Source organism: Acomys russatus, chromosome 29 (assembly GCF_903995435.1).
Source record: "Acomys russatus chromosome 29, mAcoRus1.1, whole genome shotgun sequence".
In the NCBI taxonomy this organism is placed as follows: Eukaryota; Metazoa; Chordata; class Mammalia; order Rodentia; family Muridae; genus Acomys; species Acomys russatus.
In genome coordinates this window covers 35,513,383-35,539,821 of record NC_067165.1, presented here as the reverse complement: position 1 = coordinate 35,539,821, position 26,439 = coordinate 35,513,383, and the positions used below count along the sequence as shown (strand labels likewise).

The 26,439-nt window shown below is 52.3% G+C and overlaps 2 protein-coding genes across 2 annotated transcripts in view; both read left to right on the top strand.

The window, feature by feature from the left end:
* The first annotated feature begins 2,103 nt into the window (after nucleotides 1-2,103).
* On the top strand, nucleotides 2,104-14,533 carry Necap2 (NECAP endocytosis associated 2). Its single transcript, XM_051171327.1, has 8 exons — nucleotides 2,104-2,259; nucleotides 6,204-6,304; nucleotides 8,166-8,270; nucleotides 8,358-8,439; nucleotides 9,483-9,591; nucleotides 11,821-11,998; nucleotides 14,012-14,096; nucleotides 14,378-14,533. Exons 1-8 carry the CDS (start codon nucleotides 2,168-2,170, stop codon nucleotides 14,424-14,426), a joined length of 801 nt encoding a protein of 266 aa, XP_051027284.1. The 5' UTR covers nucleotides 2,104-2,167; the 3' UTR covers nucleotides 14,427-14,533.
* An 8,648-nt stretch (nucleotides 14,534-23,181) lies between these two features.
* Crocc (ciliary rootlet coiled-coil, rootletin) overlaps nucleotides 23,182-26,439 on the top strand; it is a 42,325-nt gene continuing 39,067 nt past the window's right edge. Inside the window, exons 1-3 of the mRNA XM_051171335.1 lie at nucleotides 23,182-23,748; nucleotides 24,278-24,419; nucleotides 25,930-26,075. Coding sequence (XP_051027292.1) covers nucleotides 23,689-23,748; nucleotides 24,278-24,419; nucleotides 25,930-26,075 — 348 coding nt within the window. The 5' untranslated portion in view covers nucleotides 23,182-23,688. The remainder of the gene's footprint in view (nucleotides 23,749-24,277; nucleotides 24,420-25,929; nucleotides 26,076-26,439) is intronic.

Sequence of the window (26,439 nt, the reverse complement as noted above, 5' to 3'; positions counted from 1 at the left end):
ATCTGCCTGCCTCTGCCTCCCAAGTGCTGGGTTAGCAACATTTTAAAGATCGTAATGTAGAGCCACCAATGTGCTCTATATAACTAATGCAAACAACTCTCCCTTGAGGGGCCCATAACTATACTTCTTGAATTTATTTATTTTTATGTTATGTGCATTGGTGTTTTGTCTACATGTATGTATATGCGGGGGGGGGGGTTCCGATCTCCTAGAGTTACAGGCAGTTCTCAGCTGCTGTGTGGGTGCTGCGAATTGAACCTGGGTCCTCTGGAAGAGCAGCCAGTGCTCTTAACCACTGAGTCATCTCTCCAGGCCCCTTCCTCTCATCCTTTTTTTTTTTTTAACCTTATTTTTTTTAATTTATTTATTTATTATTATATACACAGTGCTCTGTACTACATGTACAACTGCATGCTAGAAGAGGGATCAGATCACATGCCACCATGTGGTTGCTGGGAATTGAACTCATGACCTTTGGAAGAACAGTCAGTGCTCTTAACCACTGAGCCATCTCTCCAGCCCCCTATTTACCTTATTTTATATGCATCGGTGCTTTGCCTGAATGTGTGTCTATGTGAGAGTGTCAGATATTGGAATTACAGACAGTTGTGAGCTGCGATGTGGGTGTTGGGCTTTGAACCCTGGGTCCTCTGGAAGAGCAGTCAGTGGCCTTAACTGTGGGGCCATTTCTCCAGCCCCTTCCACTCATCTTTGAAAGCCTTTTGGCATGCTTCCTTCTCAGGCCCACTAACCTTCTCCTGTAGTGTCTTAATATCGGTCTTTGCCTGTGCTGAAGTTCTTGGCTTATAGTCAACGAGAAACAGAAATCACATCCAGAGGGGTCAGGGCCTCTTTTCCTTCCTTATGTCCTTTTAGTTTTCCCATTTTTCTCTCCCTCTGTATGTACATAAAGTAAGATATTACTCAGCTGTCGAAAGTTGTTGTTATTATTATTATTTTTGTTTTTGTTTTGTTTTTTGTTTTTTTTTTTTGGTTTCTCGAGACAGGGTTTCTCTGTGTAGCCTTGGCCATCCTGGACTCACTTTGTAGACCAGGCTGGCCTCGAACTCACAGCGATCCGCCAGCCTCTGCCTCCCTAGTGCTGGGATTAAAGGCGTGCGCCACCACGCCCGGCATTATTTTGGTTTTTTGAGACAGGATTTCTCTGTGTAGCTTTGGCTATCTTGGGACTCTTTAGACCAGGATCTTAAGTCACACACAGAGGTGAACAATAAATGGCTATTTAGAGTGTCAAGATAGCTCAAAATCAATTTGGCTCACCGTCTGCCATATTCTAGCTTTTCACAGTCAATCAACCTTGTTGAATGTTTCACGCAGGTGTGGCCTTCCTGGCAATATGGCAGTTTGAATGAGAATGCGCCCCCTTATATTTGTATGCTGAGTCCCCAGTTGATGAAGTGTTTGGATTAGGAGGTGTGTCCTTATTAGGAGGTGTGTCACTACTGTCGTTGTCCCCTCACCCCCACCCTGTCTTCTGTGTTCTGTGCCTCCCCGCCAGGATCACCGTGTGAAGCACTTAGCTGCTTCTGTAGCGCCATGCCTGCCCGCATGCCGCCATGCTCCCCGGCATGATAATAACGGACTAACCATCTAAAACCGTAAGCAAGCCCCCAGTTAAGTGATTTTTTTTTTTTATAAGCGTTGCCTTGGTCGTGGTGTCTCTTCACAGCAATAGAACAGTGACTAGAACACCCAGGAACTTTAGTTCAAAGCTTTTGCTTTCTATTGTTGAGCTAAGCCGCTGGGGCCTTGGGTACATAGTAGGTTACAAAAAGGAGGGAGGGTGGTGGAGTGCGATTTCTCTAGAAGCCTCTGAAAACCTTCTGGAGTTAGCAGAGAGGAGGACATTCCGCTGAGGAGGGCTGGAGGAGGGAGAGGCTGCAGGGCCTCTCGCATATCAGCCAGCCTGGCCTAGGGTATAGTGTTTGAACCACAACCAGGTTCGGCATTAGGCAGGACGTGCTCCCAGCACCAGGGATTAATCATCTCGAGTGGCGATTAATCCCTGCAGGATCCAGGGTATCCCGCAGAGGGCACTGGGGAGCGACCGAAGGCTGGGAGCCTCTGTTCAATATAGAATCGGGTCACTTCCGGTCCCGAAGGGGCGGGGAAGAAGCCGGAAGTCCGGTGAGCTCTGGCAGCCGAGATGGAGGAGAACGAGTACGAGTCGGTTCTCTGTGTCAAGCCCGAGGTCCATGTCTACCGCATCCCGCCGCGGGCCACCAACCGTGGCTACAGGTGACTTACTCTCTTCCACACCATCCCGGCATGCACTGCGGGGGTCGAGGGCAGGCTGTCGCGTTTAGGGGCGGAAGGGATGGAGCCCTGTGGCTGTTTCCCTGAGGGGTCGCTGGCCGTGAGCGTCAGCGGGACCCGGGCAACCGTCCCAGCCAGCTCCTGGGGACCGGAGAGCGCTGCGGGTTCCCTCGGCGGGTTCTACAAGTCGTGTGACAGCGCTAACCGACAGCCTTGACGGGATCCTTGAAAACCCTGCCACCCGTGGGAAATCCCCACCCGGAGGGCAGGGGAGGGAACCTGGCTCCATCTGAAGGACCCATCCGGCGAATCGGCCCAGGAAGCCCGGTCCTATCTCCGGCTTTCTTGACCCTAGTTTCACCCCTGATGACAACACACGGCTTGCTGAGAGCACCCCACTGCCCTTGTCCTGAGTAAGCGTCACCCGAGGCAAACAAACACAAATGCTTGTAAACACACGGAGTGTCTCTGGAAGGGAACCCAGGACTCTGTTGTAGGAGAGGAGACCCAAAATTGGACACCTCCCGTACTGCTTGCATTCCCCATCCAAACAAGATGACAGGTACATTTAGAAAAGGCATTGCTGGTAACACACGATGTGTCCTGTGTCCTGTGATGGAGTCTTGCTCTTGAAGGCAGCGTGTGCTTAGGTTGTTTGGTAGTCTGTTACCTCAAGTGTGTTGGAATGTCAACTTCACGTCCTTTATGAGCCATAGCAAGTTTCCTGAGCACGTGTCTTACTGAACACTTACTGTGTATATGTGATCGGTTTAAAATAGTATTAAAATAACAAAGATGCGGGTCACCAAGCTACTACTGCCTCTACGATGTATGTGCAGGTGTGTGTGTGTGTGCCCATTTGCACGCGTGCAGAAGCCACAGGAAGCCCAGCAAGCGTCTTGCCTTCTCACTCTGTTTTCCCGTTGAGATGGTCTCTGAGCCTAGAGTTTGCTATTTCACGTAGGACCAGCTGTTCAGCGAGCCCCAGGGATCCTCCTGTCTCTGTCCTGCCCCACATGGTGGGGGGTTTACAGGTACCCAGCCACGTCTAGCTTTTAGGTTCTGGAGATAAAGCGCGGTTCCTCAAGTTAGCTCAGTACATGTTTCGTCTCCCTAGCTGCTCCCTTTCCTTTCTAGCATCATGTGCGGAGACCAGTAGGCTAGGGTTAGCTCGTCTTGGTCCTCGAGAGGGTGGGGCCACCAAGTATCCAGCCAGGCTGGTTTGGTATGGACGAAACTGCCAGCCTTGCACTTAACCTTTAGGCCTCTCCTTAGCTTGAATCTAAAGCCCGCTGTGCCAGTGAGGGGAACAGAAACTGAGCCCGCTGTGTTGTTAGCTGCGGATCTGCGTTCATGTGTGGCCCTCCCTGCAACAGCTGCCGCCTAGAGTTCCAGAGAGCTGACGTTTGCGTAGGAACTTCCCAGAAAAGCCTTTTGGAAATACCCAGGGTACTTGCTGTTTAGGGGTTTCTCTGTGCTGCTGCTACTAAAATAGGGCACTCTTGCTTTTTTTATTTTTTTAAAAATATTTATTTATTTATTATTTATACGCATTCTGCTTACATGTACACCTGCCTGCAAGAAGAGGGCACCAGATCTCATTGTAGATGGTTGTGAGCCACCATGTGGTTGCTGGGAATTGAACTCAGGACCTTTGGAAGAGCAGACAGTGCTCTTAACCTCGGAGCCATCTCCGCAGCCCCCACTTTTGCTTTTTAAAGGCGCCAAAGAAGGCATTGACAAGGGTCTTTGTTCCACTGTTGTTTCTTCCTGCCTGGAATACATCTTAGAATGCGTTTCCTAACCGCCCTGTTTTCTCCCCTGTACATGCATGCACTTTTAAGCTCTCTTTGCCAAAGCTTGTGCCCCTCTGTACTTCCTCCAACACGGTCTCAGCGTCCAGCGGATTGTGTCGGTCTGAGCAGCTTGCTATCATGGTGTCATAACAGAAACAATAGGTCCCTAGCTGCTTCCTCTAAGGAAAGGAAGCTGGAAAGGAAGTCCCACTTGGGAGAAGGTCTGTGGTCTTCAGAGTGAGGGCCAGCAAGCTGCAACTCCTTGCTGCTAAAACTACCGTTTTGAATCCACACAAGCTAAGAGTATATATATTATTTTTAATTTTTGTTATTGTTTTGTTTTGAGACAGGGTTTCTCTATGTAGCCTTGACTGTCCTGGACTCATTTGTAGACCAGGCTTGCCTCGAACTCAGAGATCTGTCTGCCTCTGCCTCCCGAGTGCTGGGATTACAGGCATGCGCCACCACACCTGGCTTGTTTTTATTTTTATTTTTTTGTATGTGCATGGATGTTTTGCCTTCATGTATATTTGTGTACCACACGTGTGCGTGGTGCCCGAAGAGATCAAAAAGATCCCCTAGGATTTGAGTCACAGACTCTTGTGAGCTGCCATATGGATGCTGCAAATTGAACTTGGGTCGTCAGGTAGAGTAGCCAGTGCTCTTAACCACTGAGCTGTCTTTCCAGCCCCTGTAATAAGGTGGGGTTTTTTCTTTTTAAGTTTATTTACTTATTTAGTGTGTGTGTGCGTAGACACCTGCCTGTCACATCTATGTGGAAGTCACAAGACAACTTGGGGGAGTTGGTTCTTCCTATCTACCGTGTAGGGCCAATGGTGGCGCTGCACACCTTTAATCCCAGCTCTCAGGAAGCAGAGGCAGGTGGACCTCTGAGTTTACGGCTAGCCTGATCTACAAAGGGAGTTCCATGCTAGCCAGGGCTACACATTGAGAACCCCATCTCAGAAAGAAATCGTTTCAATTACATTTATTTGTGTGTGTGTGTGTCTGTCTATATGCCTGTCTTTGTGCATGCGCTCCCATATGAGTGGCAGTCAGCAGACAGCTGGTGCGAGTTGGTTCTTCTGCCGTGTGGAGTTCCAGGGATGAAACGCAGGTTGTCAGGCTTGGCGTGGTTGCCTTTACCTGCAGAGCCATCTCACCAGCCCCTGTATGGGACACAGCAATATCATGTACAGCGTCGGCATGTACACACAGTTTTCTGCTGTCTGTAGGCTCAATTTCCTTCACAAGTGTACTTTACTATGAACTTATTAAACGAGCGCACCTCCCTTACAACCCCACCAGCCTAAACAAGAGGGAAAGGAGATTAAAGAAAACAAGAACGAAACCTTCCGGGTGTCAGTTCCTAGGAACGATTCTCCTGGCGTGGTCAGCAGGATTTCAGCAGACCGGCAATTCCACCAAGGTTGCTGCTGGAACCTGGAGCAACCGGAACCCGGAGCCTCAGTCAGAGCCCAAAGCCTTGACGCCTTCCCTGGAGCGGTTCTCTAGGAGTGTCTCCAAGTGGAGCCATGAACAGCCAGACAATACCAAGTTGCAAAAATGCCCAGCCTCCTGTTTTGGGTTCATACATATATCTCCTCTCAGAGTCTGTTCTAGGATGTTTTCAGCTGGCAACAACCAAGCCCCCGACAAAGTGGTTCGACTTCTAAGTGAATAAACATCACCTGCTCTCTCACAAGTCTGTTCCCCATCCCATACTTGAGATTAAAACATGTTTATCTCCCCTACAGCTGTTTCCCACTGCGTCATCGGAATAGTCCAATTGCCCAGGAGAGGCTGTGTGACCTGCTAAGATGTTAGTTACAGTCCTTGCTTTGTTTGTTTGTTTGTTTGTTTGAGACCGGGTTTCTCTATGTAACAGCCTTGGCTGTCCTGGACTCACTCTGTAGACCAGACTGGCCTCAAACTCACAGAGATCCGCCTGCCTCTCCCTTCTGAGTGCTGGGATTAAACGATTAAACAGGTGCGCCACCACGCCCAGCCCATGCTTGCTTTTAAAGAAAGGTTTGCCAACTGTGTTCTTGAACAGTGGCTCTGCCCATTCTCTTTCCGAGCACTGGAGGAATAAGCAGGAGCCTCAGTGTTTTTTTTTTGTCCTCACAGGGCCTCAGAGTGGCAACTGGACCAGCCATCATGGAGTGGCCGGCTGCGGATCACTTCAAAAGGGAAGGTGGCCTACATCAAGCTGGAGGACAGGACCTCGGGTAAAGGCGCAGGATGTGGGTTGGGCTAGGTTGTCTGAGCTTCCACCTATGGAAGAGAGAGGCTGCCCTGGCCAAGCCGGGCCGCTCACCACCCTGCAGAGCCACTTCTACAAGATAAAGGCCTGTAGGCAACTCTGAGTGCCAGAGTACTAAACTGGGTGTTGGTGTAAGCTGATAAGAAGCTTCAGGCTCTAAGCTAGGCGGTGGCGGCACACGCCTTTAATCCCAGCACTCGGGAGGCAGAGGCAGGCGGATCGCTGTGAGTTCGAGGCCAGCCTGGTCTACAAAGTGAGTCCGGGACAGTCAAGGCTACACAGAGAAACCCTGTCTCAAAAAACCATTAAAAAAAAAAAAAAGAAGCTGCAGGCTCCAGGGCCATCGGGCTCCATTTAGGCCATCACTGGCGGTCATGTTTACAATCCCAGAGCATGAAGAGAATCTGTCAAGCAACAAGGGCATGTTGGATCAGACGCTGAGGGCACCGTTAGCAGACCTTTACTCTTGGAGCCCATCATAAAGGCCCCTGGATCTGTGGTCAGGTGTGGGGACCCAGAGCTCACAAGGTAACACTCCACAAGGGTGCCTTTTTGTTTGTTTGTTTGTTTTTTTGAGACAGGATTTCTCTGTGTAGCCTTGGCTGTCCTGGACTCAACTTTGTAGACCAGGCTGTTCTCGAACTCACAGTGATCCGCCTGCCTCTGCCTCCTGAGTGCTGGGGTTAAAGGCATGCACCACCATGCCCGACTAGCCTTTTCTTTCTTTTTGAGACAGAATCTCATTTAGCCCACGTTGGCCTGGAACTGTGTAGCCAAGGATGACCTTGAACTTCTGACCCTTTGGCCTCTACCTCCCAAGTGCAGAGACTGTGGGCATGCCCTGCAATGCCTGCTTTATGCCTTGCTAGGAAACAGAGCCGTGCATGCTAAGTGGCCATGTAACCAGCCAAGCACAAGGCTGCAGCTTGAGACCTATTGTCCTTTTACCTAGTCTCTGAGATTGACCTGAGCTAGCATGTTCTAGACTTTTCTGTGAACCCATAACTGCCTTCCTTTCTGCAGGGCTTGCTGGCTCCTCTTATAGTCCTTCGTTGGTGGTAGGCCTTTCTAAGGTGTGACATACCCGTGCTGGGCCCATCACACTCAGACTTAGTGACAGCCATATAAGTAGATAAAGGGTGGTGGCAGCCCTACCCTGGAGCTACTATGTGGGGATGGAGGCCCAGCATGGCAGAACTTTTAGTCTTTAAGAAAAGCCAATGCTGGGCATGGCTTTAATCCCATCCGGAGGCAGAGGCAGATGGATCTCTGAGTTTAAGGCTAGCCTGGTCTATGTAAGCTAGTTGTAGGACAGCCAGGATAACAGAGAGAGGCCCTTTGCAGCCTCACCCTCCTCCCCCCTGGTGGGGGATATTTTAAAGCAGTCTGATTTTGAAATACTTACCAATTAAGTAAAAACTATTGACACAGCCGAGCATGGTGGCACACGCCTTTAATCCCAGCACTCGGGAGGCTTAGGCAGGTGGATCTCTGTGAGTTAGAGAGTCAGCCTGGTCTACAAAGAGAGTCCAGGACAGTCAAGGCTACAAAGAGAAACCCGGTCTCAAAAAACCAAAAAAATCCAACCAACCAAACAAACAAACAAAAAAACTACTGACACTTGGACAGATGTGACCTGTTTGCCTTCTGTGACCCTGCTTCTCCTGTCATTTCATGCTGGCATTGTCAACAGCAAGAACAGATTGGTTGGATCTTGGAGGAGGCTCCTAGACTGGCATGGCTCCCAACAGGAAAGCCCTAGTAGTACATAACAGCACCAGGCTGGAGGGGCACCCCGGCTCACCTGCCTCTCCCTGTACTTACAGGGGAGCTCTTCGCACAGGCCCCAGTAGACCAGTTCCCTGGGACAGCTGTGGAGAGTGTGACTGACTCCAGTAGGTACTTCGTGGTCCGCATTGAAGATGGAAACGGTATGAGGGGTCTGGGGGGCTCTTCTGTGCAGAACCATTGCCTTTGAAAATGTGAGCTTGATGGATGTCTCCACCCCCACCCCCTAGGGCGACATGCTTTTATTGGGATTGGTTTTGGGGACCGAGGGGACGCCTTTGACTTCAACGTGGCATTACAGGACCATTTCAAGTGAGTACCTCTTGGGGGCATGTGTTGTCTCCTGCTTCTCCTCCCTTCTTTCCTGGACAAACTGTTCTTCCTGGTTAAGGTGTCTAATGACTGCTTTGTCTGCTAGCAGCCTGCCAGTCCTCCTCCAGGCTGCCTTCTCTGCTCTCCTGGTCCCTAAGGCCGTGTGCCACCTATGTCAGCTGGCCTAGCCTTTTCGGTGTCCTAGCTTTTCCTCAGTGCCCTCTGAACTGCCAGAGTCCCTCTCAGGCTCTTACAGCTCTAAGGGTCTGCTCCTTTATAATGTCCCAAGAGGGCCCAACATTTCCAGGCCACCTTGCAGAAGCTTTGGTGTCCTTTGTGAAGGATGGGGCACCCTCAGGGCTCTGCCTCTGCCTGCTGGTAGGTGGACAGTGCCTAGCCGTTTGTGTGGACACCGTGCCCCAGTGGCTGTTAGTAGCATTGTAGGTAGGTAGGAATCACTATGCTGCCCTTTGCTTTCAGGCACTTGTCCTGTCTCAGCACAGGAGTGTCCAGGAGGGAGCCTGAGGCACAGACCATGGCAGGGGCTAAGGGAACCTCAGGCTCTCGCATCCATGGATATGAGTGAGCCTGTCACGTATTCCATGTTAAGAACTTGGTCTAGAGCAGTTGTTCTCAACCTTCCTGATGCTGCGGCCCTTAATACAGTTCCTCAAGTGGTGGTGACTTCCCAACCGTAAAATTATTCTCACTGCTATTTCGTAACAGTAATTTTGCTACTGTTATAAATCGTAATATAAATATCTCTGTTTTCCAATGGTCTTCTACGACCCCTGTGAAAGGGTTGTTTGACCCCCCCCCCCAAAGGGGTCACAACCCATAAGTTGAGAACCTCTAGTTTAAACTATGATGCTGATGAAGGAGCTGATGTCCACCAGATGCTTGACAGTCCCAAAGCTGGCATCTGAACCCCTGCTTGAGAAGTTGGCCTCCACACAGGCTTCCTGGAGCGAAGGCCTTGTGGAAGCAGCAGCAGGGCAGCTGCCGTTCCCGCCTCACCACTCTTTTCCCCTGGTCCTCCCCAGGTGGGTGAAGCAGCAGTGTGAGTTTGCAAAGCAAGCCCAGAACCCAGATGAAGGCCCCAAATTGGACCTGGGCTTCAAGGAGGGCCAGACCATCAAGATCAACATCGCAGTGAGTGGCACCCTCACATGGCTGTGTGGGCCATGGCTTTGTGGCACTTGAAGCCACCCAGTCCAAAGCCTTCCAAACCCCGCCCCCCCAAACCCTTCATAGGCCAGTTCCATCCATTTAGCCAGAATTGATCCAGCATCTTGACCCCATGCCAGGTTCTCTGGGTTCACCATGGCATTCCAGGTTGAGCTGAGCATGTACAGATGTGATTGCAAAATAGCAGGAGAGACTCTATGACCAGAGCACACCCTGGTGCTAGGGCTTCTGGAGAAAGCACATGGCCCATAATGCAGGAACCCATGGGAGGCTTCCTGGAAGCAGTGACCTGTGGGCGGGCACGTGGGAACAGCCACTCAGTACCAGCACTGGTGTTTCCACTCTGGCTGTGGCGTGGGTCGGGGAAGTCGGTGTACTTACCTCAAGTTGTCTCTCGGCCTCATGCCTGAGTGAGGAGGGTTTGGGAGCACTCCCACTTGGAAGGCGTCAAGGAGGGTGCTGGGAGTCTTGGGCAGCTTCCGCTGGTGGTATTGGCCTGGCTCCTCGAGTCTTCTTCCTATGTGGCTCCGCATCCAGCATGTTTGCCTGCTCTTGTTGCATAGAGACAGGTTAGGGTGGACCTGGTACCCAGACAAGCTCTGTCCCTGGCTGCCAACGTGGAGGGGGCAGTGGGGTTGGGCAGCATTTGGGGGAACCAAGGATCTGTTTGGAGAAAGTGTGTGATTCTGAAATAATGCTTTTCCTCTTTCCTTACCGTTTCTTTCTCTTTCCTGCTTCATGCTGGTGATGCTTTGGGACCTTGAAGTTGGCCAGCTGGCCCTTGAGAGAAAATACAAGTCCAATCCAGTGGACTGGTGGCACTGTGGTTCTTTCTCTTGCTTGGAAGAAACTAACACTTAATGAGCATCAGCTGTGGGCCAGGTAGTGTTTCCCAGGCGCTTCTCATCTGACTTCAGCATATCCCTTTGTAAAAGATGAAAGACTGAGGGGACTTGGCCAGGACAGGAGGACTAGACATAAGTGGCCCAGCTGGATGCACGTGGAGGATGCTGGGACTTGCCTCTGCCGTGCTCACAAGCAGGGACCGCTGTCTTCCTCAGTGTGGCTCATGCTGGTTTCCAGCTCACCTGTGGCGCTCACTGCTTTGTTATGTTGTATTGAAGTGTCACGTACAGGAAAGTGCCAGGATGGTAAATGCAGGACAGAGTGACAGTTGGTCATATACTTGCTTTACACACACAAGAACCTGAATTCAAGTCCCAAGATCCACGTAGACAGGTCATGTCCCAGAACAATACATACATGATTATAGACCCAGCACTAGGGAGATAGACAGAGGGATCCCTGGTGCTCACTGGCCTGCCATCCTCGCCTAACTGGTGCGTTCCAGGTCAGTGAGATCAGACTCAATGAGGTGGGTGGTGTTTCTGATGATGACCCTCAGTGTTGACCCCTGGCCCGCACCTTCAGTCACATGTACGAACACACACGCACACACACATAATACTTCAGATTAAAAGCATGGGATTTTCCTAGGTCAGGAAGTAGAAGACTGAGCCCGTTAGGAGCCCCTGCGCTGCTCTGACATCCAATGGCCTGGATTGGGTCTGTGCTTCGCTTCTGTGAGTTGTGTAGGAGACTTTATCCCTTTTATATGTGATCCCCCTCATTCAGTGTCATGCTGTAAGTTACCCATGTTGTTTCCTGTGGTCATTCGCCCTCTGTGATGGCACATGCGTTTGTGTGTGTGTTCCCGGTTCATCTGTTTCACTGAGGATGGACACTGAAGGGGATTCCACCTGGGTCAGCTCCAGGTACTGCCACTGTGAGTGGCCAGGCTCGTGTCTGGTTGTCTAAGGATGGGGCTGCAGAGCCCTGTGCTGCACTGTCTGTGCCTTTGGATGCTGCGGCAGAACACTCTGAGTGGCTGGCTTCCCTTGCTCCTCCATGCGTGAATGTTCTGGCTGCTCTGTCCTTATCAGTGTTCCCCAGCAATATCTGGGCTGTTGTTGTGGGGCAGAATGGTGTATGGCTGTAATTTGATGTGTACTTTCTGATGAGAAGTGAGACGAGACGCTGGGTTTTAACACGGACCATATCGCTAGATGGGAACTTGGGATGGGTTTTCTGTGGCTCATGCTGCTCCTGTATGGGAATGTTGAGGTCCTCATGGGTTTCCCAGCACATGGTGACTCGCATGATGGCTCATTTGCATTCTTCTCTCCTTTTCAGAACATGAGAAAGAAGGAAGGAGCAGCTGGGACCCCAAGAGCCAGGCCCACTAGCACAGGAGGGCTGAGCCTGCTTCCCCCTCCTCCAGGGGGCAAGTCCTCTACCCTCATCCCTCCCTCCGGGGAGCAGTTGTCTGTGGGGGGCTCTCTGGTTCAGCCAGCAGTTGTTTGTGGTTCAGGTGAGTGCTGGGGTGACCTTTGCATCTCTCCTGACAGATTCGTTCCCTGTGGTGATGCGGCTGCCCTTTCCCCCACGTGCTTTGTACCTGTGTATGTGCCTAAATGGTGGCACCAGAGTGTGTCCTGCATACACTTGAGGTTCCCCTTCAGGGTGCCTGTCCTGGTAGGCAGTGACCATGAGGTCATCAGTGAGCTGGTACAAGGGCCTAGGTGTGTTACCAGTGGTCTGTGCTCATATGTGGTGGCAAAGGTGAATCACAGGTGCACAGGCCACATGTATGGGGCCCCTATCACTAGAGCCAGCATCACCCCCTTGGGGAGGTGTCTCCAGAGGAGCTTGTGCTGTGCAAGCAGGCCACTGTTGGCATTCCAGGTGGAAAGAAGAGCATGACCAAGGCTCAGATTGTGAGGAGTACTGTCCTGAGAGAGGTGCGTGTGGCAGTGTGCCACTGTGAGCAGAAGCCACGGGGGAGATCCAGTGTGGGCCTCTTGGTGCAGCACCAGGTGCTGGGAAGCAGAGAGGCTGCTCCCAGTAGGCTGCGCTGAGGAGCCCTTTCCTTTCCTCAGCAGGCTGGGAGTGTCCACAGAGCTGTCAGCAGGTTTGGAGTGAACACATCTAGGCAGGAAGCCTTCCTGCGTGCCTGGTCCTGGTCCTTAGGGTCTCTGACATTGGCTCCTCTCTCTGGAGGTCAGGCTCCCAACCTCAGCCATGTCAGGTTGACCAGGAGAGTGCCAAAGGTGAAAGCAATCAGCCTCTGCCTGGTACCGGAGTCGATCTTCTAGCACTTTGTCCACAGTGTGCTCACAGGACCACTGGCCTTGGCATTACTAGGGACAGGAGCAACAGTTTGATCTTAGGGCATTCTTGTGTGCCTCAGCTTCCCTGGTGCATGCGAAGGGTTAGGGCCCGAGAAACCATAGAACTACTGTTCCTTGACTCAGGAGGGATGGAGCAATGTCCTAATAAGCAGGTTGGAACATGCATTTATCACCTTCCTAAACCGTAATAAAGCTGAAGTCAGGACCACGTGGAGCCATTGCTCTCTGTGGCTTCCATCCTAGTGCTCACGGCCTACAGTAAGCGTGTTCACAAACAAGATGGTGTCAGACATCTGCCAGCTGCTGGTGCTGTCTGCTTTGGAATCACAGTGGTTGAGTTCAAACTGTAGCTCATTGTTTTTGAGCTTGTAATGGCCTGCTTCTCTGTGCCTCCATTTTCCCATCTGTGGAATGGGGTAGTAATGGTGCTTATGGTGAAGATCGCCTGAGCTGTGCCATGTACCACACTTGGAGTGGAGTGGTACAGCTGGGTTTACTCATTGGCGTTTTAGTGACACTGTGTGCTGAGCCTGAGCTGAGCTGCTAGAACTATAGGCTCACTCGGGCCTATGAAACCATCCACTCAATCATATGAGAGATAAGAAAACTGAAACTCAACATACCTAACCCTGTCCTGACCTTTCCAAGGAGCTGTGGTGAGGTTCAAATGAGATAATGCACACACTTGGCACTCAGCAAACTGTGAAGTGTTCCCATTGGGGACCTTGGTTTTATCTGGCTTTCCAGCCCAGAGCAGATGAGACATGGCAATGTGGCCGTTAGCAGCATAGGGACGGTGTCAGGAGGCCGAATAGGCTTGCCCGTGTGGAGAGAGGTGCAGGGCAGGCTTCTGGGTGGCTGGGCTAGAACGCTCTACGTGGCAGTGTGTGGCCACGTGGTGCTGCAGACTTTCTGGGAGGGGCTGTGGGGTTTGCGGAGGCTTTCTCTACTTTTCCCTCCACCTTGTATGTGGCTCCTGCTTTCTCTCTAGGGACCACCAAAGGCCTGTGAAAAAAGTGATGGATACGTGGCCCATTCTGGAGAGTAGCTTGTCCCCAAAACATGTCTCCCTGTGTCTCAGCTGCCTGGGATCATAAGACTGGCCACTTTCAGTTAGTGAGGTCACCATAAGAATATTTCTGACATCCCTGTCTCTTTTCTCCCTCTCTCACTGAACTTGGGGACATCACTAGGAGGGGCCACAGAACCTTGGCCACAGTCTAAGCCTGCTGCTGCTGCCACTGCTGATGTCTGGGGCGACTTCACCAAATCTCCAGGGTGAGGAGGGTAGCTTTCTGGACTGGGTGGGGCCAGAGCTGTTCCCTTGAGCTCCCTGGAATGGCTGGCTGGGCATTTTCAAGGCACCTGCCTTGGGTGGCATCACGCTCTTTACCTCTAAAGACTTCTCACTAGTCCCCACTGCCTGAGACCTCCATCCACAAACTTCTGTGGTTCTCACCAAATGTTGTCTTGGGTCAAGAACCAAGCCCCAAAAGATGTCCACTCTGTCTCCTCTGTGACAGCTGGATACTTCCACCCTCCTTGTCTTTCCACCACAGGTCGCCCTCCAGCCAGTCTCAGCCAGGCACAGGCTGGGTCCAGTTTTGACCTGCACAACTTCTCTTCAGTGGACTTCTGGGAAGGAGCTGCCTCATCCTGGCCAGCGGCAGGAGGCAAAGTGCTTCCTACTGGCCCCTGGAGCATCACTGCCCTCTCCTTGCCAGGCTCTCCCAACAGCCAGAGCCTGAGTGACAAGAAGCAGTAGATTGGCACCATGCCACACTGTTGCTGGGGCTCAGGTGCTGCACAGCCAGAAGGCAGGAGCAAACACTCCAGGACCCCCGAGCCCATGTGTCCTCACTGAGGGAGCCAGACCTGCCTTCTTCCTTCAAGTGACCTTTATTAAACACAGCCCCCAAAGCACAGAATGGGTCGAGTTTGTGGCCTGGGCTCCGCTCTGCCTCGGGTTGGCAGGTGTCCCAGATTCGCTGTCAGGTGCTTTCCAGAGAAGGCCTTCCTGACTGCTTGCAGGTCCTGAGCTGCAGCCTGAGTGGGCTGTCGGGGGACACTGGAGGGACTAAGCAGCTTTTGAACATGTTAATACATTGCTCTGCTAACATGCTGACCTGCACTAATGCAGCCTTGCAAGGGAACAGCCATAGTGAGGGCCTCTGACACCCCCTTCTCCCTGCCCTGAGCCTTGGAGGCAGCAGTGGGAGGCAGTCTGCATACCTGGTTTTGATGTCCTCCAACCAGTCACCCCCTCAGGTGGGTCAGCTCTGGATGCCAGCTGGGCAGTGTTATGGGGAAGATGAGGCATCACAGGCCAGACCAGCCTGCCTGCCTCACAGGTTCATGGTGTAGCTGGCCCACTTGACTTTTCTCTGGTGGCTTCTGGAGGGACCTATCTGTATGTAGATAGCCTCTTTTTTTCCTCCAGAGACTGACAGAAGGTGCTCTGTCAGCTGGAAGTCCAGGCCATCAGGAGTACTGATTTATAAGAAATTGCTGTCTCCTCAGTGAACCTCTCAAGTTTCTTTATAGGCTTAATCTTACCTTCAGTTGAAAGGTTTCTTTTTTTTTTTTTTTTGAAGGGTCAACACTGTGCTGACCTTGTGGGACCAGAGTTTTAAAGATGAAAAATAAATAAATGTTTTTACTTCTGTACTGCATCTCAGATGGATGTGTTTTTGGCAGCATTGCTGCTCAGCTGTCAGGTACCTCAGCATCCTGTCATCCAGAGGAGAGCCTGATCCCGTCACTCCCAGGACAGCACATCTCTTAGCACGTCTTGAGGAATCTTTCCCAAGCCCTGCGGCAGTTAGTCATTAGTGAAGTCAGTGTCAGAGCCTCAGTGGACAGAGCTGTGGAGAACCTTGTCTCTGCAGACTCCCACACGAGCCTAAGTGGGAAAGGCGCCTGTGCACAAAGGCCAGGCAGAGAAATGTTAAAAAGAAATCCTAATGCCTGAAGGTTCTGGACAAAAGGTGGGCTTATGGCCACAGTGTGCAGTAACCAGCATAGGGGAGAGAAGAGCAGAGCTGTGGGTCCTGCCCACCGAAAACCCTCACTTCTGTTCCACATCATTGCCGAGCTGGGAGAATGTCCTCTCTGTATGGAGACTGAAGATTGGAATGAATAGGCAGACCTACAGGGCAGCTTCAAGTGGAAGTCTGCCAGGTCTCTGGTACCCACCTGAAGTTCCAGTGTTCAGGAAGTGGAGGTGGGAAGATGGTAATGCCAGGCCAACCTGGGCTACATAGTGAGACTTGGTACCAAGAATGCCGTAGGGGCTCAGCATTCAAGACTGTGCTGCTCTTGCAGTTTGGTCTCTAGCGCCTAGGCCACCACCCTCCAACTCGGAGGGACCCAACGCCTCCAGCTTCCCTGAGCACCCACATTCATGGGCACACACAGACACATTGTTTTCTCTGTATTTTTTATGTGTTTGGGTGTTTACCTGAATATATATGCTTGTACACCACATGTGTACCTGGTGCCCAAGGAGGACAGAGAGGATGTCAGATTCCCTAAGACTGGAATTACAGACAGTCATGAGCCCTCAAGTGGGTGATGGAAATGAACCAGGGTCCTTCAAAGTGCTATCAGTGTTCTTAATCACTGAACCCTCTCTCCAGCCCCACTAAAAAGTTTATGATTTGTTTGTTTTTGAGACAGGGCTTTTCTGTGTAGCCTTGGCTGTCCTGGACTTGCTTTGCTTGAATTCAGAGATCTGCCTGCCTCTGCTGGGATTACAGGTGTGCGTCACCGTGCCTGATTCCCACTTAATTTTTTGGTTTTCTGAGGTCAGCTCTTGGCTTCTGGAATTAGAATGTGGGCTTTGGGTCTAGGCTGTCCCCTTCTTGCCAGTATGACCACTACACTTTCTTTTTTCCATGTGTCAGGTGTTTTCCTTAATTTGCTATCCATTTTATTTTAAATTTTTGTATATGAGAATATTTTGCCTTCTTGTATGTCTGAGCACATGTGTCTGCCTTGTGCCCGCAGAGGGCATCAGATCTTTGTCAAGGCCACACTGGGGTGAGCAATAATAGCAGATGGCCACATTTCTGTAGAGCAGGGTGACCTGAGCTGCTGACCATGGGTCGGGTGGAGTGTAGGGGGGGGAGGCCTTTAGGGATGTAACCTGAGAAGCACCACCCTGGGGAATGTGGTGGGGGTGGCAGGCTGTTTGGTGCTCATTACCAAATGGAATACCCACTTTGAGCCAGTAGAACCCAGCAGTGGTGACAAAGTGTTACCAGACTATGTCTCGAGATTCCTGCATCTCATGTGGGTCAGGGTGACAGAACCCTGACAGGCAGATTTCTGAGTTTGAAGCCAGCCTGGCGATGAACACACACACACACACATGCAAACACATAAATATGTATCTATCTGGTGACTCACTAGATCCCTGGGGGAAGTGAGTGAAAGCACTCTCTATATGTTGACCATTAAGCTGCATCTAGGGTAAGCAGCAAGGAAAGAAGTCTAGGGTACTGGCTGGAGCCGAGTGTAGAGCGCCTCACTAGCAGGTGCAAGGCTGTGGTCAAGCCCCAGCACTGACAAAACCCAAAATCACCCACACATGATATGTGCTCTTTGCACAACAATGGAAGGGCAAATAGGTAAATTTTCCTCTAAAGAGACATGGGGAACAGCACCTCAGGTTACTTGCAGGGTGACAGGGCGTGACTAGAGACAAAGATAGCTGGATATAAGCTGCACAAGGTGAGGCAGAGGCAGGAGGATTGAGGCAAGGCTGAGGTCAGTCTGGGCTACATAATTTCAGGCTAGCCTGGACTACAGTGTGAGACTCTGTCTCAAAGAAAAAAGTAAAATATCTTTATTTTAATTTTGAAGACAGTCAATATGCACTCTTTTTTTTTTTTTTTTTTTTTTTTTTTTGAGACAAGGCTTTTCTGTGTAGCCTTGGCTGTCCTGGACTCACTTGGTAAACCAGGCTAGCCTTGAATTCACAAAGATCCACCTGCCTCTGCCTCCTGAGTGCTGGTATTAAAGGTGTGCGCCACCACGCCCAGCCCACCATTCTTTCAAAGAAATAAAATTTACTCTTAGAAGATGAACTATCGTACCAGTACCTAAAGATAGAGCATAGTTACTATTTTTGAATAACATTTAAAAAATCTGTGTGTGTGTGTGTGTGTGTGTGTGTGTGTGTGTGTGCGCGCGCGCATCACCACTGTATAGTCCTGGCTGGCCTGGATCTATGTAGATCAGGCTGGCCTCAAACTCAGAGATCTGCCTGCCAGGGTTCTGTCACCCTGTCCCACATGAGACATGTGTTTGTGCGCACACCCCCCCCACACACACACCCGGGCGTGTGTGCATAATTATAGGCTAGAAGAGCTGGGGTTACCAGTGTGTGCTGGCAGTGGGTTTGTTAGTGCTGAGATCCAAACTCCCATAGTCAGATTGCACAGCACTGGCTTCCAACCCTGAGCCATACCCAGCTCATGTTTGTGTCATCTTTTTCTACGTGACAGGGTCTTATGTAGCCCAGGTTGGCCTCAAACTCTCTATGTAGCTAAGGATGACTCTGACCTTTGTATCCTGCCTCTGCCTTCCAGCTGCTGGCATTTAAGGTGTGCCTACTCAGCCAGGTTCATGAGATGCTGCCTTGTCTTTTCATTATTTTCTTTGGAGTTTGTTTTTGGCTTTTTTGTTTTGTTTTTCGAGGCAAGGTTTCTCTTTATAATAGCTCTGGCTGTCCTGGAACTCACTCTGTAGTCCAGGCTGGCCTTGAACTCACGGAGGTTTTGTTCATTTGACAAGGTCTCTGTCCGTAGCCCTAGCTGTTCTGGTACTAAGTAAACCAGGCTGGCCTCAAACTCAGATCCCCAAGTGGGTATGCTATTTGGAAAACAAGCTTGCTGAGTACTTTTTTTTCCAGATGCAAACCCATAAAGATAAAGGTACATTTTCAACCCAAACACTCCATCCTTCATCTCTAGAGTCAGGGTTTCTCTGTGTAGCCTCGGCTGTCCTGGGATTAAAGGCGTGTTCCACCACCGCCCAGCCAAGGTACTATTTCTGAAGACACGGGCAGGAGAGCTGCACTCAGATGTTTAGAAGATCTGGGTCTCTCAGTTTTATTTATCCCACCTGGGAGAATCAGATGAGCTTCCAGGATGATATGGTAGCAATCAGAGCACCACCATTAAAAAAAAGGATTTGGTTATTGTCTTACGTGTTTGTGTTTTGCCGGTATGTATGTGGGTGCTGGGAATCGAATCTAGGTCCTTTGCAAGAACAAGAGCTCTTAACCACTAGGCCAACTCTCCTTCCAGTCTGCACCAACATTTTACAAATGTACAAATCCACGGCCAAGTGCTAAGCAGGACCACTCATCAGAAAAGGAGTTTCTCCCAAAAGTTTTTAAAGCCTTGGGCAGGCTCCGGTGTTTCTGGGATCCCGCAGGAATGCCACCACACTACCTGGATCGCAATCTCCGGCCAGAATGCAGAGGCCACTGCAGCGAGGGAACTTCCCGCTGTGAGACGACGTACAGGATCCGAGAACAATACAGGATGATGCAACCGCCAAGACTGTGGCGCCCTAAGTAGCTGACCACCTTTCTGTGCGAAGCCCCGCCCATTCCGGCCCCGCCCCCGGGCGGGCCACGCCTCCGCCCCTTAGCGCCCTTTTTCACACCGCAGGCGCTTTGCTTCGCTTCAGACACGCCCCTTCTGGGGAGCCACGCCCCGTCGGCGAAGCGCCTTCCCCCATCGAGGAGCTAGCGCATGCTCTGTCTCAGCCTCGCCCCCGCTCCCGCCCACTCCGCCCTGTGGCGCCTTTCTCCGCCAGGAGGCGCTCACTCCTCCTAGGTCCCACCCTCGCCCATCGGAGCCATCTCTTTGGCCTCATCTCGCACCGCCGCGGCCTTTCTCTTTGGCCTGACCCTCCCGCCGTTCTGTCCCCGCCTCCTACGTAGCCACGCCTTCGAGCACGCCCCGTAGAGCACGTCCCGCCCCTCCGCTGTGTCCGTTCGCCCTCGGCGGCGGCGCGCGAAGGTAGGAGCCCGCGGCGCGCGTGCGCGGGGCGGGGACGGGGCGGGTGCGCCCGGCTAAGGAGGCGGGCTGGAGGGGTGTGGGTGTCCAGGGGTCTCCCAGCGCCCCGGCGACCCCTTCGGACTGAGCTGGGCTAGGTCTAGGCGGGAAGGGAACGTAAGGGCGGTACGTTCCGCACTGGAGTCTTCCCGCCTGGGGCCCGGGGCCTGCGGCCCAGCAGCCTCTCACCGGGGTGCCCTGGCTCCGCTAGATGCAGCCGTCGGGGAGGACAATCGCCTGCAGCCTCATGTCGCTGCCCGTGGCCTCCCGAGTGCCAGTCCTGGCCCTGCGTCCCTTGGTGGGATGCTTTTCCTCTTTCCTTTAGCCATTCTCCGGGGAAAAGGCTTTCTGTAGTGCACACGAGCAAACTGATCACAGTGCGCGCGATCACTGTGCGGTCTAGAGTTGGCGAGGCCGCAGGAGCCTTGTGCAGAGATTTGGGCCCCCACCCAGGGTTTTTCAGGATGAGTCCAGCCAGCGGATCTGGAGCTGGCATTTGGAGAAACCCCAGGCTTTTTGCAAGCAGAAGTCTGAAGGGATATCTGTTCTCCCACATGTGGGTGAAATGTGCCCAGCCCCCTGGGCACCGGACTTGTCTGGAAAGTTGGGACCCTCAGGGAAGGGCCTTGGAAGCACTTGTTTCCTTCAGATTTCCTGTTGAGCTCACAAGTAACTCCATGACTCGCAGAGGCCATGGGTGGCTCCTTGGGGAGACTCCCAAACGCATATTCTCTTCATTTACCCTTTCTCTCCCCAGGCGCAAGTCTGTGGACTGAGTGTGCCCTCAGAGGATAGGCACCCTTAATCCCACTGCCTGGCCTGGGCCTCTGGTGCTGGACATGGATTTACTGGTGTCTTGTGACCCATGGCTGTGTGTCATGGCTGAAATTTTATGCAACTCCCCAGCCAAAGTTAAAGGGATTATCCCTCCTACCCTAATTAATTTCCTGTTCAGGTTAAGTATCCCAGAAGTCCTTCATTTAAGACAATTTTTGAGGGCTGGAGAGGTGGTTTAGTGGAAAAGAGCACTGTCTTCTCTTCCAGAGGTCCTGAGTTCAAGCCCCAGCAACCACATGGTGGCTCACAGCCATATATAATATTATCTGATGCCCTCTTCTGGCATGTGGGTGTACATGCAGATAGAGCTCTCATACATAAAATAATAAAATATTTTTTAAAAGCAATTTTTGAGATATTTATATATATATTGAGATATTTATATATATATATAAAGGTGTTGCGAGACAGGCCCAAATCAAAGCAAGAGGCATGAAGCATCTTCACTTAGCCACATAGCCTGCAATAGCTTTATACATCTTTGGCGTACTGTGGTTTGTCACATGAAGTTAGGTATGGGCCACTTGTGACATTGACTTACAAGTTTTAGGTTTTTCAGATTGGGGGTGTTCAGCCTGTAGTGTTGCTACCTCCGTGTTCATTCATTCATTTCTTCAACAGCTGTTTGTAGAGCTTCCTGCTGAGGAGGTGGGGTACCTGCAGAGACCAAAAGAAGGCATCATATCCCCCGGAACTATAGTTAGGTGGCTTCTGGGAACTGATCCCAGGTCCACTGAAAGAGTAGCCAGTGTTCATACTGGTGCCGTCTCTCTCAATGCAGCCCATATTGTCCTTAAACGCAAGATTTCTCTCTGTTTGCTTCCAAAGTGCTGGGATTACAGAGCTGAGCCACCACACCTTCTACCCACACTTGTGATATAAGTAAGCTACAGTTGGGAAAGGCATTAGCCCTCTGACCTAATCCCCTCTTAAAGGTCCCGTCACCTCTGAACTCTTACACTGGGGACCACATTTCACCATGAATTTGGGAAGGGACAACCACTTTAGAACCCCAGCAGGTGATGCTGTAGCAATCAGATTCCTTTGAGGAATTTGGCTGGCTGAGCCTTCCCTCCCTCCCTCCCTCCCTCCCTCCTTTCGTTTCTACCTACCTACCTGAGGCTTGGAAGGAAGCTGTAGGTATCAAAGCAGTGCACACTCACAGGGTTTAGCAACACTGTCTCAGGATCCATGGGGTGAGGGGACGGGGGGGGGGGGGATTTTGGCAGAGCCTGGGGTTGGTATTTCCCAGTGTTCAGGGGCTACCATCCTGCCCCTTTCCCTCGATTCTCTCAGGACACTGGCTGTGGGAGACACAGAATAATTCTGTTCCATTCTCCAAACACATCTGTGATCTCGTGTGTGCTGAGCTGGGCATCTAGGGGCTCTCCCTGGCCTGGTTATGGCTATTGTAGCCTGGAGGAGCACTGTGGAGATTCTTTGGAAGCAGGGCAGGGCTGAGTGGCAGCTCCCTGCTCATGGGTTTAGTTTTGCCCAAATCTGGATAGTTGCCATAGCATCTTAGTGGCTTCTTGGCTGAATGTACTTTGTTTCCTGCATTTCTATTTGCAGGATGGATTCCTTAGTTGGAAAGGAAAGATCCAGTTTGAACTGCTGTGCATTAATGTAGCACCTGCTGTATCCCTAAGTCTGGCCTGGATGCAGTGTCAGGACTTGAAGAACAGGAGGCCTGGCCCTTCAAGCATTTTGAAGAGGCTGCTTGGCCTAAGGGTGGGGGTGAGGCTCAAGGTTATCCTCCACTTCTCTCACTGTGAGCAGGTGAGACCCCCCCCCCCCCGCCCGAGCCTCATTTTGCGCATCTGGAAATGGGCTGATTGGAGGATTTGATGAACTTGAGTGGACATGCCTTAGAACTGAGGGACCTGGAGAGCAGGAGCTGGCAGGTAGTGCTAACATAAGCTACTGTGAGCTCACCCTTGCCTTGTAGGCTTCCGAGCCCCTCCCTGCTGTCAGCACATTTTAATTCCCACAAAGGCTCTCTTCTTGTTTACAGATGAGGAAACTGAGGCCAGGAGGGGTCATTTGTCCAGGGTCATATTGCTAACACATGGCAGGCCAGCAATTCCAGGCACTAACCAGTGTGTCATACCACCAACACATGGCAGGCCAGCAATTCCAGGCACCAATCATTGTGCCTCACCACTCCCTTGCTGGAGGGAGGAAAACTGCTCTTGGACTCTGGGACCCAGGGACTGTGCTTGTGGAGTTTTCTAGTGAGCAAAAACAATGTTTACCCAGTGTTTCAGTGTGTGAACTGGCACCCTGTTGTGTGCTATTGACTGGCAGATGCTTTGCTCTGCTTTGCTCAAAGAAAGCACCAATAGTACCAGCTATTACACAGGAGGATGCTGGGACGTAGCTGGGGGTGGGGCTTGAGGGGCTCAGACCAGACTTGGTACTGGTCTGAGCCCCTGCTTTCTTTGCTTCCAACCTGTAGTGCACAGGCATTATTCTGCCCAGCAGAATTCTGAGCAAACCACGTGAGCCCCGTTCCGGGTCAGGGAAGATGTCCACTGACTAGGGACTCTGGCCTTTCCTGCCTCCTGCAGCGTGGCTTAGAGGGCTTCAGGACCCACAGCCTGGAGAGGGTGGGGGTAACACTGCCCCCTTCCTTCCCACCTTCCACTTGCATTTCCCTCTCTGCCGTCCTTCGCTCTCTTCTTTCCTGGGTGCTGGCTGGGCCCCAGAACTTCTTCTGCCCACCCTCCTCATGCACCTCTGCTTCTCAGTGCTCTTCCCCCTCCTCTCACATCAGAACCCCTCCCTACCCCCTGCATGGTCACGTGGGGCCACCACCGGATTTAAGCTTAATCTGCTGGGTGCTCAGCCCAGCAGCAGCAGCCTGGCGATGTTGGTGTGTTAGTGCGTTTGCGCATGTAGCTGAGCTGACTTTGTACTTTGGGGAGGGGGGCTGCGGGGTACCCACAGACCCCCCCTCCATGAGTCTGGGGCTGCCAGAATCCCTGCTGGCCCAGCTGGCATTGGAGATTGTGATCCAGGTGGGTCCTGAGTGCTGTGTCCACCCTGTCTGGGGCAGAGCGGAATAACTTAGCTAATAGGAGTGGTGAGATCTGGGTGAGTGGGGGAGGTATGGGGTAGCTACACAGGGGCTGCAATTTGCAGCTCCTGGCGGCCACACAGACCAACTGCTAGGACTCTTTAATCCCAGTGTACCACTGTAGTGGGGGAAGGGCCCCTCGTAGAGTTTAGGGATTACTGGCTCAGCAAAATCTTCCCTACCTACAGTGGGAGATGGTTGGAGTGCCACCCTACCCCTTAGCCCATCCCCTAGCCCCATACCTATGCTGCGCCCCCCCCCCCCCCCCGGTGTGGTTCCTAAGTTACTGTGGGTTTGATTTATTCCTCTGGCCTTCAGGTCCTGCCTGGGCACAGACCTAGGAGAGACTCCTAGCAAGGGCTCTCTGCAGCCAGTCCTCCAGCCATCTCCTTGTGTTCTCTAGGACTCCCGCAACTCTCAGGCCAGGAAACGGAGGGTCTAGAGTCCCCAAAAACTCTCTCTTCCCACAGACACTGGAGAGCTGTGTCCTGGGACCAGACCAAGAGGAGAGCCGGAGTGTGCAGAACCCAGCCCAGTACCCTCAGGGTGCCAGCCTGCCTGTCTGTGTCAGGGAGATCATCACCCGCAACCTCTCCCAGCCTGAGAGCCCAGGTGCCACCTCCCTACCCTGTCCAGGGTCCCTTCTCGCTTCTCAGCAGCAATAGGCATAGATAGTGCTGTGTAGCACAGTGCTCTGGGGCGGGGGCGGGGGGTGTGGGGGGGAGGTAGCATATACACACATGTGTACAGATGCGTTGCTTCTGAGCACAAGGATAATAAAGAAGTGCCCTCTCACCCTCCACCTATTTCCTTACGCAGGGTCTCTCACTCACCCTGGAGCTAGGCTGACAGCTAGCAAAACCCGTTGATTCTCTTGCCCATATGGCTTTTAGGTTACAGGTGCCCGAGGAGCCATGCCCAGCTTCTCACATGGATGCTGGGATTTGAACTTAGATACCCATGCTTGTTTAGCGGGTGCTCTTACTCACTGAGCCATGTCCCCAGGCCCTGCCCCTACATCTTGAACACACACAGGGTGACAGGCACAGCTCTGTGATGGAGAGAGATCTACTTTACAGAGGAGAGAATGGAGGCTGAGATGTAATTTGCCCAAACTTATTTTATTTATTCCCCATGTGGCACAGCTGGAGGAGGTGGCGGGACCAACCCTCCCTGCTCCCTGCTTCAGACTTGAACACCAAATACCGCATTTCCTACCATGGATGGTGTGGGCTGTCTAAGGCTAAGATTAGGGCTGGGCGTGGGGGGCAGCTCAGCTCAGGCCAGGCTCCTACAAAGGCCTGATGACTTGGGCACAGAAGCTGATGGCTGCAGATCCTGGTGTGGCATGAATGACCTGGTTGTGTGGCCTGATGGCCTGGACACAGGTCAGCTGTTGGTGGTGTGGAGTGCTGGCAGCCATTCTGCTGGTGCTCTTTGTACAGGCCTGGGCTGTCTCTTTGAGACTCCCCAGAGGTGGGGAGTCTTAGTGACCATCCCCTTCCCTCTAGGGCTAGCAGGCTTACAGTGTGCATCCATGTCTTTCAGAGTCAATGTGTAAGCTGACCGCCACTGTCTGAGGCCCTGGTTTGAGGTTATGAGAGGACTTGCCTAAAATCTTAGCACTTGAGGGGCGAGAGAGAGGTTCATGAGTTCCACACCAGCCCAGGCTACATAGGGAGAGCTTACCCCAGAAAGCAAGGAAACCAGCAAAGTTATGAGAAGCCCCGCCTTCAAGTAAGGCTTTGCCATATTTCCAGCATGGTCTGACTACTGTCCTACCCATTTAACAGATGAGTAAAACTGAGGCCCTGAGAAGACTAGTCCTCAGAAAAGAAGGGAGCAAGAATCCAGAGCTTTGTGTCCCCGGGGTGGGTGGGTACAGAAAGACGTTCTCCTCACTCCTAGCTAGAGCTTCTTTCCTACATGTCCTGGGAATGTGGCCACACTGGCTGTAGCTCTTGGCTTCTCTTGCCAACCTTCCTGTTCCTTGGCTTTCTTGAACCCCTGGTGTCTCAGGGCCCCCTCCATCATATTGTCCCAGAAATAAGTAGAATACCTGTGGGCGCTAGTGCCCCTCCACACTAGGCAGAAGTCAACTCAGCCCCTTGTCCCTTGTCAGCCCCACTCCAGGTCCCGGAGATGGCCTCGCTGCAGGAGGAGAACCGGCTTCTGCAGCAGGAGCTGTCCCGCGTAGAGGACCTGCTGGCCCAGAGCCGTGCAGAGCGCGACGAGCTTGCAATCAAGTACAATGCCGTCAATGAGAGGGTGCGTGCTGCTGGGGCTGGGCTGGGAGGGGGGAGATCCGGACCAGGGGCTGGGGGTGAGGGAGACCCCTGACCAGGGGCTGGGTTGGGGGAGACCCCTGATCAGGGGCTGGGTGGGGGGAGACCCCTGATCAGGGGCTGGGTGGGGGGAGACCCCTGACCAGGGGCTGGGTTGGGGGAGACCCCTGATCAGGGGCTGGGTTGGGGAGACCCCTGATCAGGGGCTGGGTGGGGGGAGACCCCTGATCAGGGGCTGGGTTGGTGGAGACCCCTGACCAGGGGCTGGGTTGGGGGAGACCCCTGATCAGGGGCTGGGTTGGGGGAGACCCCTGACCAGGGGCTGGGTTGGGGGAGACCCCTGACCA

Coding starts and splice junctions, on each gene's coding strand:
- Necap2 (XM_051171327.1), top strand. CDS start 2,168: ATGGAGGAGAACGAGTACGAGTCGGTTCTCTGTGTCAAGCCCGAGGTC. Junction 2,260..6,203: donor GCCACCAACCGTGGCTACAG/GTGACTTACTCT, acceptor TTGTCCTCACAG/GGCCTCAGAGTGGCAACTGG. Junction 8,440..9,482: donor GCATTACAGGACCATTTCAA/GTGAGTACCTCT, acceptor GGTCCTCCCCAG/GTGGGTGAAGCAGCAGTGTG.